Below are 11,565 nucleotides of genomic sequence, written 5' to 3'. Positions count from 1 at the left end.
AATCGAGGCGGTCAGGATTGAGCTAGCAGAGATTGGAAGGAGCTTGAGGTCGTCGTTCCGGCAGAGTGCATCGTTCTTTCGTAGCAATTCGGCTTTAAGTTCATCGGCTAGGACTAATGATCTTGATGACGAGGTTATCTCACAGTGGGCTGCAGTCGAGAGGCTGCCGACTTACAACAGGCTGAGATCTTCGTTGTTCGATGAAAATGGTGGGAATGAAGGGAAGAAGGTGGTTGATGTTACTAAGCTTGGTGGCCCTGAGAAGCATATGTTCATAGAGAGGCTAATTAGACATATTGAACATGACAACTTGAAGCTGTTGCATAAAATGAGGAGAAGAATTGATAAGTATGAAATCTTGTCCTTGTCTGGATTAGTCCAGTGATTGTTTTCTTGTAATGAAAGATTCAATGTTTTGCCTACAGAGTTGGTGTAAAGCTTCCCACGATTGAGGTCAGATACGCCAATCTGCGTGTAGAAGCTGAGTGTCAGGTCGTCGAAGGGAAGCCCCTTCCGACTCTCTGGAATACTCTGAAAAGCATGCTTTCGGTATGCATCGTGCCATAACAGACTCATCGTGTTTTTATGGTGTTTTTCTTTGGTTTTAGGAGATAGAGAGAGAGAGGACCGAGACGTGTCTGTGGCTTTTCGAGTTTTTAGTATGTAATTTGGTTTTGGATTTTGTGACGGTGCAAGACAAATAAATATAAGTTAATACACAATGAATTCTGTGTTCCACCGGACAAGTTTAGTGTACAATTTTGGCCAAATACAACCTATGTAACTACCTGGAATTAGGTGTATTGTCCGATAGTTCATCTGAATATCTCTTAGCGCACATGACATGATTTCTTCGTTTCAAGGAAGGAAGAAATCAAATGGACAAAGATCATTAGATGTACATTAACTTGCTTGTGTTTCTTTGCATATCATGAATAACGAATGCAATTTTTGCAAACAGACCGTCACCCGGCTGCCTGGTTTACCATCACAAGATGCCCACATCCACATCATTAAGGACGTTAGTGGTGTCATTAGGCCTGGAAGGTACATAGCAGCAGACGCTTTCGACTAACGAAAACATAGTCCTCAAACAGTATACAGTACGCAGTATGCTTTATCTTGTATCTGACTAAAGGTTTTCTAATGGCAGAATTACCCTATTACTTGGTCCTCCAGGGTGTGGGAAGACTACACTGTTGAAAGCTCTATCAGGGAACTTGGACAAATCACTCAAGGTGCCTTTCCGTTTTTTTATTTATTACGTTTGAAATGCGGAATCTATGTGATCGTACCTGAAAGATTAGCTCATATAGAAGCGAGACTCGTTTCACTTTTGTTCTGATGGAGCAGAAGCAATTAAATTCGAGGAAATAAATCGAAAAGTTCGTCTCCGGTTCGGTCCAAAAATACCTCACATACAAGCAATAACATGATATACATTATGCCTAAATGGAAACTTTGAAAAATGAATAAAGTTTGCTAAAAAATAACAAAATTCCAGTAAACATTCGGATAATAGTCAAAATGATGGAATTTTGAGATGAACGCTGGCCCCTCACAACAATAGTGATGATTATGAGGGGCTAGATTCTCCTGAAAAATACCGTCGTGTGCATAGGTACATTGGCCTATAACTCTTCCCGAATCAAAACTTATAGCCTGTTTGAAGTTCCACGTCAAACTGCATACTTTAAGCACTACGTTTATCCATCCAAACAATCCCAAAATGCATCCGCCTTTTTTTCAACTTTATATAGTTTTTCCCTGTTCTTTTCAGTAATTGGAGCTAAGTAGTGTAAATAACACAGGAAGAGAATTCCTTTTTCCTCTTTCACAGGTTACTGGTGAGATTTCATACAATGGATATAAACTGGAGGAGTTTGTAGCACAGAAAACTTCGGCTTACATCAGCCAACATGATGTGCACATCCCGGAAATGACTGTCAGGGAAACGCTCGATTTTTCAGCTCATTGTCAGGGAATTGGTAGCAGAGCAGGTACGTCATTTCATACATAGAAATTTAAAAAATTCGTATCTTTAGAAACTGTTTACGTAGTAATGAGCTTGATGTGCTCTCTTTTTCTAAAGATATTATGGCCGAGGTTAGCAGACGGGAGAAAGAAGCCAAAATCGTCCCTGATCCTGATGTTGATACTTACATGAAGGTACTTTTAGTTCCTTACATTCTGACTTTCCTTTGTACAATGCAAATGTGATTATACATGCAAACTTAAAGTGGATCTTGATTCAACTTTAGTAAGAGGTTGTTTGCGGTAGCTTATAAGCTTTTCAAAACATCTTATAAGATTTTTCAGAGCCCGTTTAAAGCAGCCTGAGCAAAGTGCAGCTCTTAAATGCTTATACACGGGCTTAATCTTTTGCAGGATTACTGTACTAACACGCTAATTTGTGCAGGCAATTTCTGTGGAAGGACAAAAGACAACGCTTCAGACAGACTACATATTGAAGGTATTTTCTTCTTAAATGCAATTATCAGTTCATTCTAGTATCTTGTAATAGAGTACCTGGCCAACAATTTACGTACTCTTTGACATTTTTAGATTCTTGGCCTTGATATCTGTGCCGACACAATCTTTGGCGATGCAATGAGAAGAGGCATCTCAGGAGGCCAGAAGAAGAGACTGACAACAGGTAATTCTTAATGCATTGATTGCTGACAACTAAGAGCTTCAGTGCATAGGTTTGTAGGTTAGAAGATTTTATTACTGAACATATTATGTGCAGCCGAGATGCTTGTTGGGCCGACAAAAGCTTTCTTTATGGATGAAATCTCAAATGGCCTCGACAGCTCGACCACGTATCAGATTATTTCTTGCCTTCAACAACTAGCCCACATCACAGATGCTACAATACTCGTTTCACTTCTCCAGCCAGCACCAGAAACGTTTGATCTCTTTGACGACATTATGTTGATGGGAGAAGGTAAAATAGTCTATCATGGACCACGAAGCGATGTTTTAGAATTTTTCAGTAGCTGCGGATTTAAGTGCCCTGAAAGGAAAGGAGTGGCTGATTTTCTCCAGGAGGCAAGTACATAACCAGACTGCAATCATATTCTTGATTTCTTGTCTTCTAAGTCGAAGTAGTTAATGATTGCTCACCTTTACCAGGTTATCTCTAGAAAAGATCAAGAACAGTACTGGCATGACACTCAGAAATCCTATCGTTACGTCTCTCTAGATACATTTGCAAGGAAATTTACGGAGTCTCCTCAAGGGAAGAAGCTCTCTGAGGACCTCTCGTCGCCATTTGATAAGTCCATGAGCCACAAGAGTGCCATTTGTTTCAGCAAGTATTCTCTTCCTAAGTGGACTCTATTTAAGGCCTGTATGTCAAGAGAAAATCTTCTCATGAAGAGGAATTCTTTCATTTATGTATTCAAAGCCTTTCAGGTCAGTGTAGTTATCATCCCTGGCAGTATCATCAATTCCTCGTTAGATTTCAACTGTGTATGAAAAGATCACTCTGTTTCCAGGTTCTCTTCATTGCATTTGTTGCTATGACAGTGTTCTTGAGGACGCAGATGCACGTTGATCTTATCCACGCCAATAATTACATGGGAGCTCTGTTTTACACTCTCGTCATTCTTCTAATAGATGGAATACCCGAACTCTCAATGACAGTTGCAAGACTTGAAGTTTTCTACAAACAGAGAGACTTGTTCTTCTATCCAGCCTGGGCATTTGCTATCCCGAATGCCATTATCAAGATTCCTCTCTCATTGTTGGCGGCCGTGGTGTGGACGTCCGTCACTTATTACACTATTGGGTACAGCCCGGAGGCTGGAAGGTTGGTGCCACCTTCTATATACTACTCAGCAAGTTGAATACTTCATGTTTCCATATGACCAAGAATCATCATTGTTTCAGGTTTTTCCGGCAAATGCTGTTGGTATTTTTTGTGCATTTGGCTTCGATATCTTTGTTTCGTTTCTTGGCATCTGTCTTCCGAGGCCTGGTTGCATCTGCAACAGCCGGTAGTGTGGCATTATTGTTTGCATTGTTGTTCAGTGGCTTCATGATCCCGAGACGTGAGTAGCTTTCATGTCTGCTTTAACTTTTAATAGATTACAAGAGCGCTTGCAATAGCTTAATTTAAATGCTTATCACCTTTTGTTGAATATAAATTGAAATACGTATAAACGTTCCAACATTCAACTTTTTTCCACTTTTCACTTTTGTTTTCAAATATTCATAACTTTTAGTACAACTCTTGCAAACGCCCCCTATACTTTGACGGGGTGCTCATGGAGTAATGTCTTCTTGCAGCATCGATGCCCGCTTGGTTAAAATGGGCATTTTGGGTTTCTCCGCTGTCGTATGGGGAGATAGGATTTGCAGTGAATGAATTCCTCGCTCCAAGATGGCAAAAGGTGAGTATGCGCATATATTTAACATCATTACCATCAAGATCAAGAATTAACGTTGATCATAACGTCTGCGTTTCTTGTATGTGTGAAGGAGCTGCCTGGAAATACAACTATAGGACATCAAACACTTGAAAACCGCGGTCTAGACTTTGCTGGAGAATACTTCTGGATATCAATTGGAGCCTTGTTCGGAATAACAATGCTTCTGAATGTTGGATTTGCATTGGCCTTAACTTTCTCGAAACGTAAGAACATCAGTGGTCTAATTGTATGTCATGCAATTATTGTTCGAACAATCAAAATAACTATATTGACAATGTGCCAGCTCCTGGTTCTCGCGTTATTATTTCAAGCGAAAAGCTCTCCCAACTACAAGGAAGTAAAGAGCAGGACGATGAAGCTCAGAAGACAGAAGAACAAACCTCGAAGGTTTCTCCTCCTAATACCACTTCAAAATCTAATACAGGTAAGATATTGTCCTTACATTTGTTTCTTGAGAATATATGAGAGTTAGTCTGATGTTTGAGGGTGTTTCTGGTGTGTTGCAGACAAAATGGTCTTACCCTTTGAACCACTAAGCATTGTGTTTCAAGAGGTGCAATATTACGTTGAAACCCCCGCGGTAAACATGGAAACCAGCAACTTCATTTCAATCTTTTTACATAGTTTAGTATATTAAGAAAACAGCAGAACTAAGTTACATGGTCCACTTTGTTTCCTGATCCCGTTTCAGGCGATGAAAGAGCGCGGTTTCACACAGGACAGGCTTCAGCTTCTATGTGATATCACCGGTGCGTTCAGGCCCGGTGTGCTCACAGCACTAATGGGCGTAAGCGGAGCAGGGAAAACAACTCTTCTTGATGTACTTTCCGGTAGAAAGACCAGTGGAATTGTCGAAGGAGAAATCAGAATTGGAGGCTACCCTAAAGTTCAAAGCACGTTTGCTCGCATTTCAGGTTACTGTGAACAAACTGACATACATTCACCTCAAATAACAGTTGAGGAATCGGTCATCTTTTCTGCTTGGCTACGTCTTCATCCACATATCGATACAAAGACGAAATACGTATGAACAATATCCTCAAGATTCATATTTCTACCTACTTTTAAGCCTATTCTCCATTAGCACAAGTTTAATTCTCTACTGCAATCTCATATATAGGAGTTTGTAAAAGAAGTTCTTGAAACAATTGAGCTTGATGGAATAAAAGATGCATTAGTGGGCTTGCCTGGTGTCAGTGGCCTATCGACTGAGCAACGCAAACGTCTCACGATAGCTGTGGAGCTTGTTGCTAACCCGTCAATTATCTTTATGGACGAGCCGACAACTGGGCTGGATGCCAGAGCAGCTGCAATCGTTATGCGAGCAGTAAAGAATGTGGCGAATACTGGGAGAACCATTGTTTGCACCATACATCAACCGAGTATCGACATATTTGAAGCATTTGATGAGGTAATGCATGACTACAATGAGTCATCTTGGTTGATTAAGGATAAACATAAGATGGCTCTTGTCGTTTATATATGTCGTCAAATATATGTCTAACGGTCCTTTGAACAACAGTTAGTACTCCTGAAAGCTGGCGGCCGCATGATCTACTGCGGACCATTAGGGCGGTACTCCTCTAAAGTGATAGAATATTTTGAGGTGCGTCTTCCAAATGCAATGGATACATCTGTCAGGGGCACATCTTTTTTTGTTTTTCTTTAACAGATTAGAGCTTATTCAACTCTGCATTTTTAACTTTTGTAATAGAGCATCTCCGGTGTGCCAAGAATCAAAGATAACTATAATCCAGCTACATGGATGTTGGAGGTCAGTTCCACTTCTTCAGAAGCTGAACTTGGCATAGACTTTGCCGAGATTTACAAGAATTCAGCCCTGCACGAGTAAGTTCGACGCCCAACTCCTTTCCTCCTTTACTACAAGAAATATGATATTTTGTCATCACAAATTACTAAGACCAAAATTTGAGAAATTATGGTGAATAGCAACTAACCATAGTCATGCAATGGTTATTGGCCTTTGATTTAGTATGCAAGGACAAAACATTCGCTAGCTAGCCATGACAAATGCTGTGGCTATGGCAAAGGACTATAATAAATATTGATTAACCATAGTCAAACTTAAACCTTAACATGGTCAAGATTCACTCATTGCATATATATTGCCCTCTGTTTCTAGGCAGGATTCTGATTCATTTTTTTTTTTTTTTGTTGAAATGCTTAAAGGAGCAACAAGGAACTGGTGAGAAAGCTGAGCAAACCAGCTCCTGGTTCAAAAGATCTGCATTTCCCTACCCGCTACTCGCAAAATGGTTGGGTTCAGTTCAAAACCTGCCTTTGGAAGCAGCACTGGTCTTACTGGAGAAGTCCTTCATACAACTTGATGCGATCACTTCATATGCTCTTCGCCTCTTTACTCTACGGCCTCCTTTTCTGGGGTCAAGCGAAGAAAATGTAAGCACATTACTATCATAAAAGATTTATAATGTCTGAATATACAAATATATACATATATATATATATATGTTATTTATATTTAGTTCGATAACAAGTTTGTTTAGCCATTTTTATGCCGTGTTGAATGACCAACTCATCTAAAAGTTTAAAGACGTGAATCGTATATTTAACATCTCTAACACGCTGCTTTTCATCTTCTGTATTCATAGACATAATCAGCAGAGTCTGTTCACTCTGCTTGGTTCGATGTATAGTTCAACGCTCTTCTGTGGCATAAACAACGCCTCGTCAATTCTTGCGTATGTCAACATAGAGCGAACTGTTTTCTATAGAGAAAAGTTTTCTGGAATGTATGCTCCGTGGGCTTATTCAACTGCTCAGGTAGGCCATGCTTTTGTACTCTTCCATCTTCTTTGAATTATCTGCAACTTCAGATAAAGAGAAAATATGACAAAAACAAGAGAGTTGAAACAACCTATGTGATGAACAAACTTACAGTTCTTCATTCTTATGTATATGTTGTAGTAGCTCAAGAGTGCATCTTTCGATTTTGCAGGTGATAGTAGAGATCCCATATCTCTTGGCACAAACACTTGCCTTCACAGTCATCACATATCCGATGATCGGATATGAATGGTCAGCGCCTAAAGTGTTTTGGTACTTCTATACTATGCTATGTACGCTGCTATACTTCACTTATCTCGGGATGATGTTGATCGCCATAACCCCAAGCTTCATGATAGCTGCCATTTCACAGTCTGGCGTTTACACACTGCTCAATCTGTTTTCTGGATTCTTGATTCCTAGTAAGGTAAGTACTTCTTTTTATAAGCACATATGGTATTCAAATTGCATGAAGTATATATTGCATTTGATCTTGTTTTCTTATTTCTGCAAGCCCTACTTCTGTTTGTCATCCCAACAATTACTAACAGAGTGTCTCCCTCACTTACAGCAAATTCCCAAGTGGTGGGTCTGGTTTTACTATGTGATGCCGACTTCTTGGTCGCTAAATGCCATGCTCACTTCACAGTTTGGAGACGTAGGAAAGCAAATTGTAGTGTTTGGACAGACCAAAACAGTGTCGGCCTTTCTGAACGACTATTTTGGATATCGGCATGATAGGTTACCTCTTGTTGCTGTAATGTTGATTATGTTCCCTATTCTCTTTGCTTCTATCTTTACATTTTGCATTAGCAAATTGAACTTTCAAAAGAGGTAGAGATTGTAGCAAAATGTGTGTCACCAACTTATTTTGCATTCAGATTTGATTTGATCCGTTGTATACATTTATTTCATCTTCTGCTGTAGAGTGAAAAGCTCTCTTAAACAGTAATGCTAATTATTGGGCGAATGTTGGTCAACTTATTATATCTTACACGCAGCAGCTAAAGAGATGACTTACACAAGTACAAAATAGACAAGCATAATGATTTCTTGCATGGTGAATACTGGTTGCATATATATCTCATTTTAAGGAAGGTCAAATACAAACATTAAGGAAGGCTACAAACGTTAAAAGAAAACCAAATCATACAAGGGACGATAAAATAAACAAGACCTTCAGTTCACGACCAGCAGCAGCAACAATGCTGTTATTCAATGTCTATAGGCGATACATAGCAGTTCTAGTTTTGTGGCTTCTCCCATTTGAGAGGCTTAACGACTTCCCATGTGAAGTCAGGGTCATCCCTTCCGAAGTGGCCGTATGCTGCTGTTTTCAAGAACCTCCCGTTGTTACCCCTCTTCAAATCCAAGTTGATAGAGATCATGCCAGGCCTGAAATCGAAGTTTTCCTTCACAATCTTCAAAATTTCCTTGTCCGGGATCTTTCCAGTGCCATAAGTGTCGACAAAAACAGATAAGGGCTCAGGCACACCAATTGCATACGAGACCTGAACTATGCACCTACGAGCAAGGCCATTGGCAACGATGCTCTTGGCAGCCTGCCTAACGATGTAGGCACCACTGCGATCGACCTTAGTTGGGTCCTTCCCAGAGAAGGCCCCGCCACCATGGGCACCCCAACCACCATATGTGTCAATAATAATTTTACGACCAGTGAGGCCAGCATCACCATGAGGCCCGCCAATAACAAACCGACCAGAAGGGTTGAGGTGGAAGATTGTCTTTTCATCAAGGTACTTCTCAGGGATGACAGGCTTAATAACATGCTCTTTAAGATCCTTGGCTATCTCGTCATTAGTAACTGTCTCGTCATGCTGAGTCGAGATCAGAACCGTGTGCACCCTAATTGGAACCATGGCACCATTATCATTGTAGTACTCTACTGTTACTTGGGTTTTGCCGTCAGGTCTCAACCAGGGACATGTGCCGTCCTTGCGGACTTCTGTCAGACGAGCGCCTAATTTAGTGGCAAGCACATGGCTGAGCGGCATGTACTCAGGGGTCTCATCAGTGGCATAACCAAACATGTGTCCCTGATCACCAGCACCAATCTCTTCAGGCCGCTTGGTCAGGTGGCCATGGACACCTTGAGCAATATCAGGGCTCTGTTGCTCGATGTTGACCAGGACCTTGCACTTGTCAGCATCAAGGCCAACATCATCGGATGTAAATCCTATATTACGGCAGGTGTCTCGGACGATCTTTTCATAGTCTACATTGGCCTTGGTTGTGATCTCGCCAAAGACCATTACCATGTCGGTCTTGGTGCAAGTCTCGCAGGCAACTTTGCTATCAGGGTCTTGTTCCAAGCAGGCATCAAGTACTGCATCAGATATCTGATCACAGAGCTTGTCTGGGTGACCTTCGTTCACAGATTCAGAGGTAAAGAGGAAGGTGTCCATTTCCTTGACCTGGATAAGACAGACCCCAAACAAAATTACCAATCTAAATTTAAGAAACAGAACTTTTTGATTTAAATAGAAATCCGAAATATTAAAAGAACAACATCACTTCTCCATCACTAGAAAGACAGAGTCCCTTGTGCTGCAAATGTAGGACTCGGAATTCATACATGCATCCAGAGAGTTACAGAAATCAATGAATACATCTAATATGAGGTGCCATACATAATTAAGAACAAAAAATGTTTCTCTTAAAAAATTCACCAACACCGGCCAACTTATACCGTACTATAAATCTGTAACACAGGGCACTGCTTCACTAAGTAAAACTTTATTTGCCAAATTTTTGAACATTAACCAGCTTCTACAATTTACAGGACCATAGAACCAGAATAATCCTTTTCTTTTCTCAGCTATCAAGAGAAGCTGCTCGCCAGAGAAACGAATAGTTAGGAACAAGCCACTTATTATAACACAAAAGTTCAATGCAGTGAAGAATAATTACAGCTTAAAACCAAATCACAGAGCACATCTAGCACAATATAATACCAAGGGAACAAATAACCAATCTACTCAAAGGAAGCTGAAGCTAGATCACAAAAAGCAAGAAAGAACCATCCATTTTATGCCCAGCAGAAGTTGCTAAAACAACTTGAATTCATCGTCGAGAATTGTCAGTAAAACCTGCTTAACTTCGAATCAGTACCAGTTCAGATCTTTCACATATCCTTCCTTCTACAACAAATTTCTAACATCTATAAGTACAATCTTAACCGAATAGCTTCAGAAAAAGCAGCAAAAACAAGCAATATCCCAAAGCTCAATTAGTTGAAAAACTTATCCAAAACTCCGAAGCAGAATCTGGGATAGAAAGATCCACAAATATATTCAGAACAAACTTACTAGCTAGAGTAAATAGTTACCAATTCCTAATCCCTCTTCACTTCGTAGAAATTATGTAAAACCAACTAAAGAATTTAATTCAAACATCCAACTCTTAGCCCCACAATCATCTAATAAAAAAAACTCCAGAAGAAAAACTAGAAATGCTGGCCCAAGAGTGAATACAGCATCATTACAAACCACATGATAATTCAAGAGCACAACTCCGAAGCAAGAATCAGATCTACAAGCATATATACAAGCAAGAACAACATTATTATACAAATCCAGAGAGAACCCACTAACAAAACCCATAATCCCATTTCAGAACTAATTGCAAGAACCCCAAAATTCAGTAAAACTTATGCACCTTAATAGATGAACCCAACGGCCGACGAGAAAGGCTTTGACCCTTTGGCTATTAAGGCACTAATTGAGAAATGCCAAATGCTTGCGAGTCTTTACTGAAGAATCAAAGGGCCTATTTATAGACGGAGCTCTTCGAAAGCATTGGTCGATTGGGGGTAGAGTGTGAAGGGTTCTGTATGGTAGGGACCAGGGTACTAGGGTTTGGTCGGGCGGATGATGGCCATGTTTCGACCGTCGATTATGTACGTAGGTATGAGGTGACGGTGGAGATTGATTGGAGTCGGTGGGAGAGAATGACGGATTTATTACCTATAATTATGTATTGAGATATTTTAGTCTGAATCTGAATCTGATCTGATGAATCCAAATAGATTATATAAATAATTAAATTACTTATTGTTTATTTGTCTTTACTATTTTCATTTTATAGATTTATTAATTACATTTAGACCCCTCTAAAACGTGATATTACAATTTCTTGTAAGAAAAACTTTTGAAATTACTATTATACTCCTTTTAAAAATTCTTAAACCCATTCTAAAATGCACGCTCGATGTAGATTAGGATTTAGAATACGTATTCCCATACGTACGGATTAGACATTTTCTTTTTTATCCATGGTATTAGTTATTCCCAATATAAAAGGA

At 39.9% G+C, this 11,565-nt stretch overlaps 2 protein-coding genes across 2 annotated transcripts in view; one reads left to right on the top strand and one right to left on the bottom strand.

The window, feature by feature from the left end:
- Positions 1-8,370, top strand: part of LOC105172458 (pleiotropic drug resistance protein 3) — a gene marked incomplete in the record, with an annotated part of 8,598 nt that extends 228 nt beyond the window's left edge. The window contains 24 exon segments of the mRNA XM_011093892.2: positions 1-348; positions 426-549; positions 962-1,047; positions 1,154-1,238; positions 1,841-2,000; positions 2,093-2,169; positions 2,420-2,473; positions 2,566-2,656; positions 2,750-3,051; positions 3,136-3,417; positions 3,501-3,814; positions 3,895-4,055; positions 4,294-4,397; positions 4,486-4,639; positions 4,720-4,860; positions 4,943-5,016; positions 5,128-5,460; positions 5,557-5,847; positions 5,959-6,042; positions 6,151-6,284; positions 6,627-6,854; positions 7,067-7,238; positions 7,414-7,668; positions 7,813-8,370. Of these exon segments, the coding sequence (XP_011092194.1) occupies positions 1-348; positions 426-549; positions 962-1,047; positions 1,154-1,238; positions 1,841-2,000; positions 2,093-2,169; positions 2,420-2,473; positions 2,566-2,656; positions 2,750-3,051; positions 3,136-3,417; positions 3,501-3,814; positions 3,895-4,055; positions 4,294-4,397; positions 4,486-4,639; positions 4,720-4,860; positions 4,943-5,016; positions 5,128-5,460; positions 5,557-5,847; positions 5,959-6,042; positions 6,151-6,284; positions 6,627-6,854; positions 7,067-7,238; positions 7,414-7,668; positions 7,813-8,079 (4,321 nt within the window).
- Positions 8,298-11,075, bottom strand: LOC105172459 (S-adenosylmethionine synthase 1-like). Its single transcript, XM_011093893.2, has 2 exons — positions 10,920-11,075; positions 8,298-9,676 (listed from the first exon to the last, which is right to left on the bottom strand). Exon 2 carries the CDS (start codon positions 9,665-9,667, stop codon positions 8,486-8,488), a length of 1,182 nt encoding a protein of 393 aa, XP_011092195.1. The 5' UTR covers positions 9,668-9,676; positions 10,920-11,075; the 3' UTR covers positions 8,298-8,485.

The sequence above is a fragment of the Sesamum indicum genome, linkage group LG10 (genome assembly GCF_000512975.1).
Source record: "Sesamum indicum cultivar Zhongzhi No. 13 linkage group LG10, S_indicum_v1.0, whole genome shotgun sequence".
Lineage (NCBI taxonomy): Eukaryota > Viridiplantae > Streptophyta > Magnoliopsida > Lamiales > Pedaliaceae > Sesamum > Sesamum indicum.
This window is presented reverse-complemented; position numbering and strand designations above follow the sequence as displayed.

Coding starts and splice junctions, on each gene's coding strand:
- LOC105172459 (XM_011093893.2), bottom strand. CDS start 9,667: ATGGACACCTTCCTCTTTACCTCTGAATCTGTGAACGAAGGTCACCCA.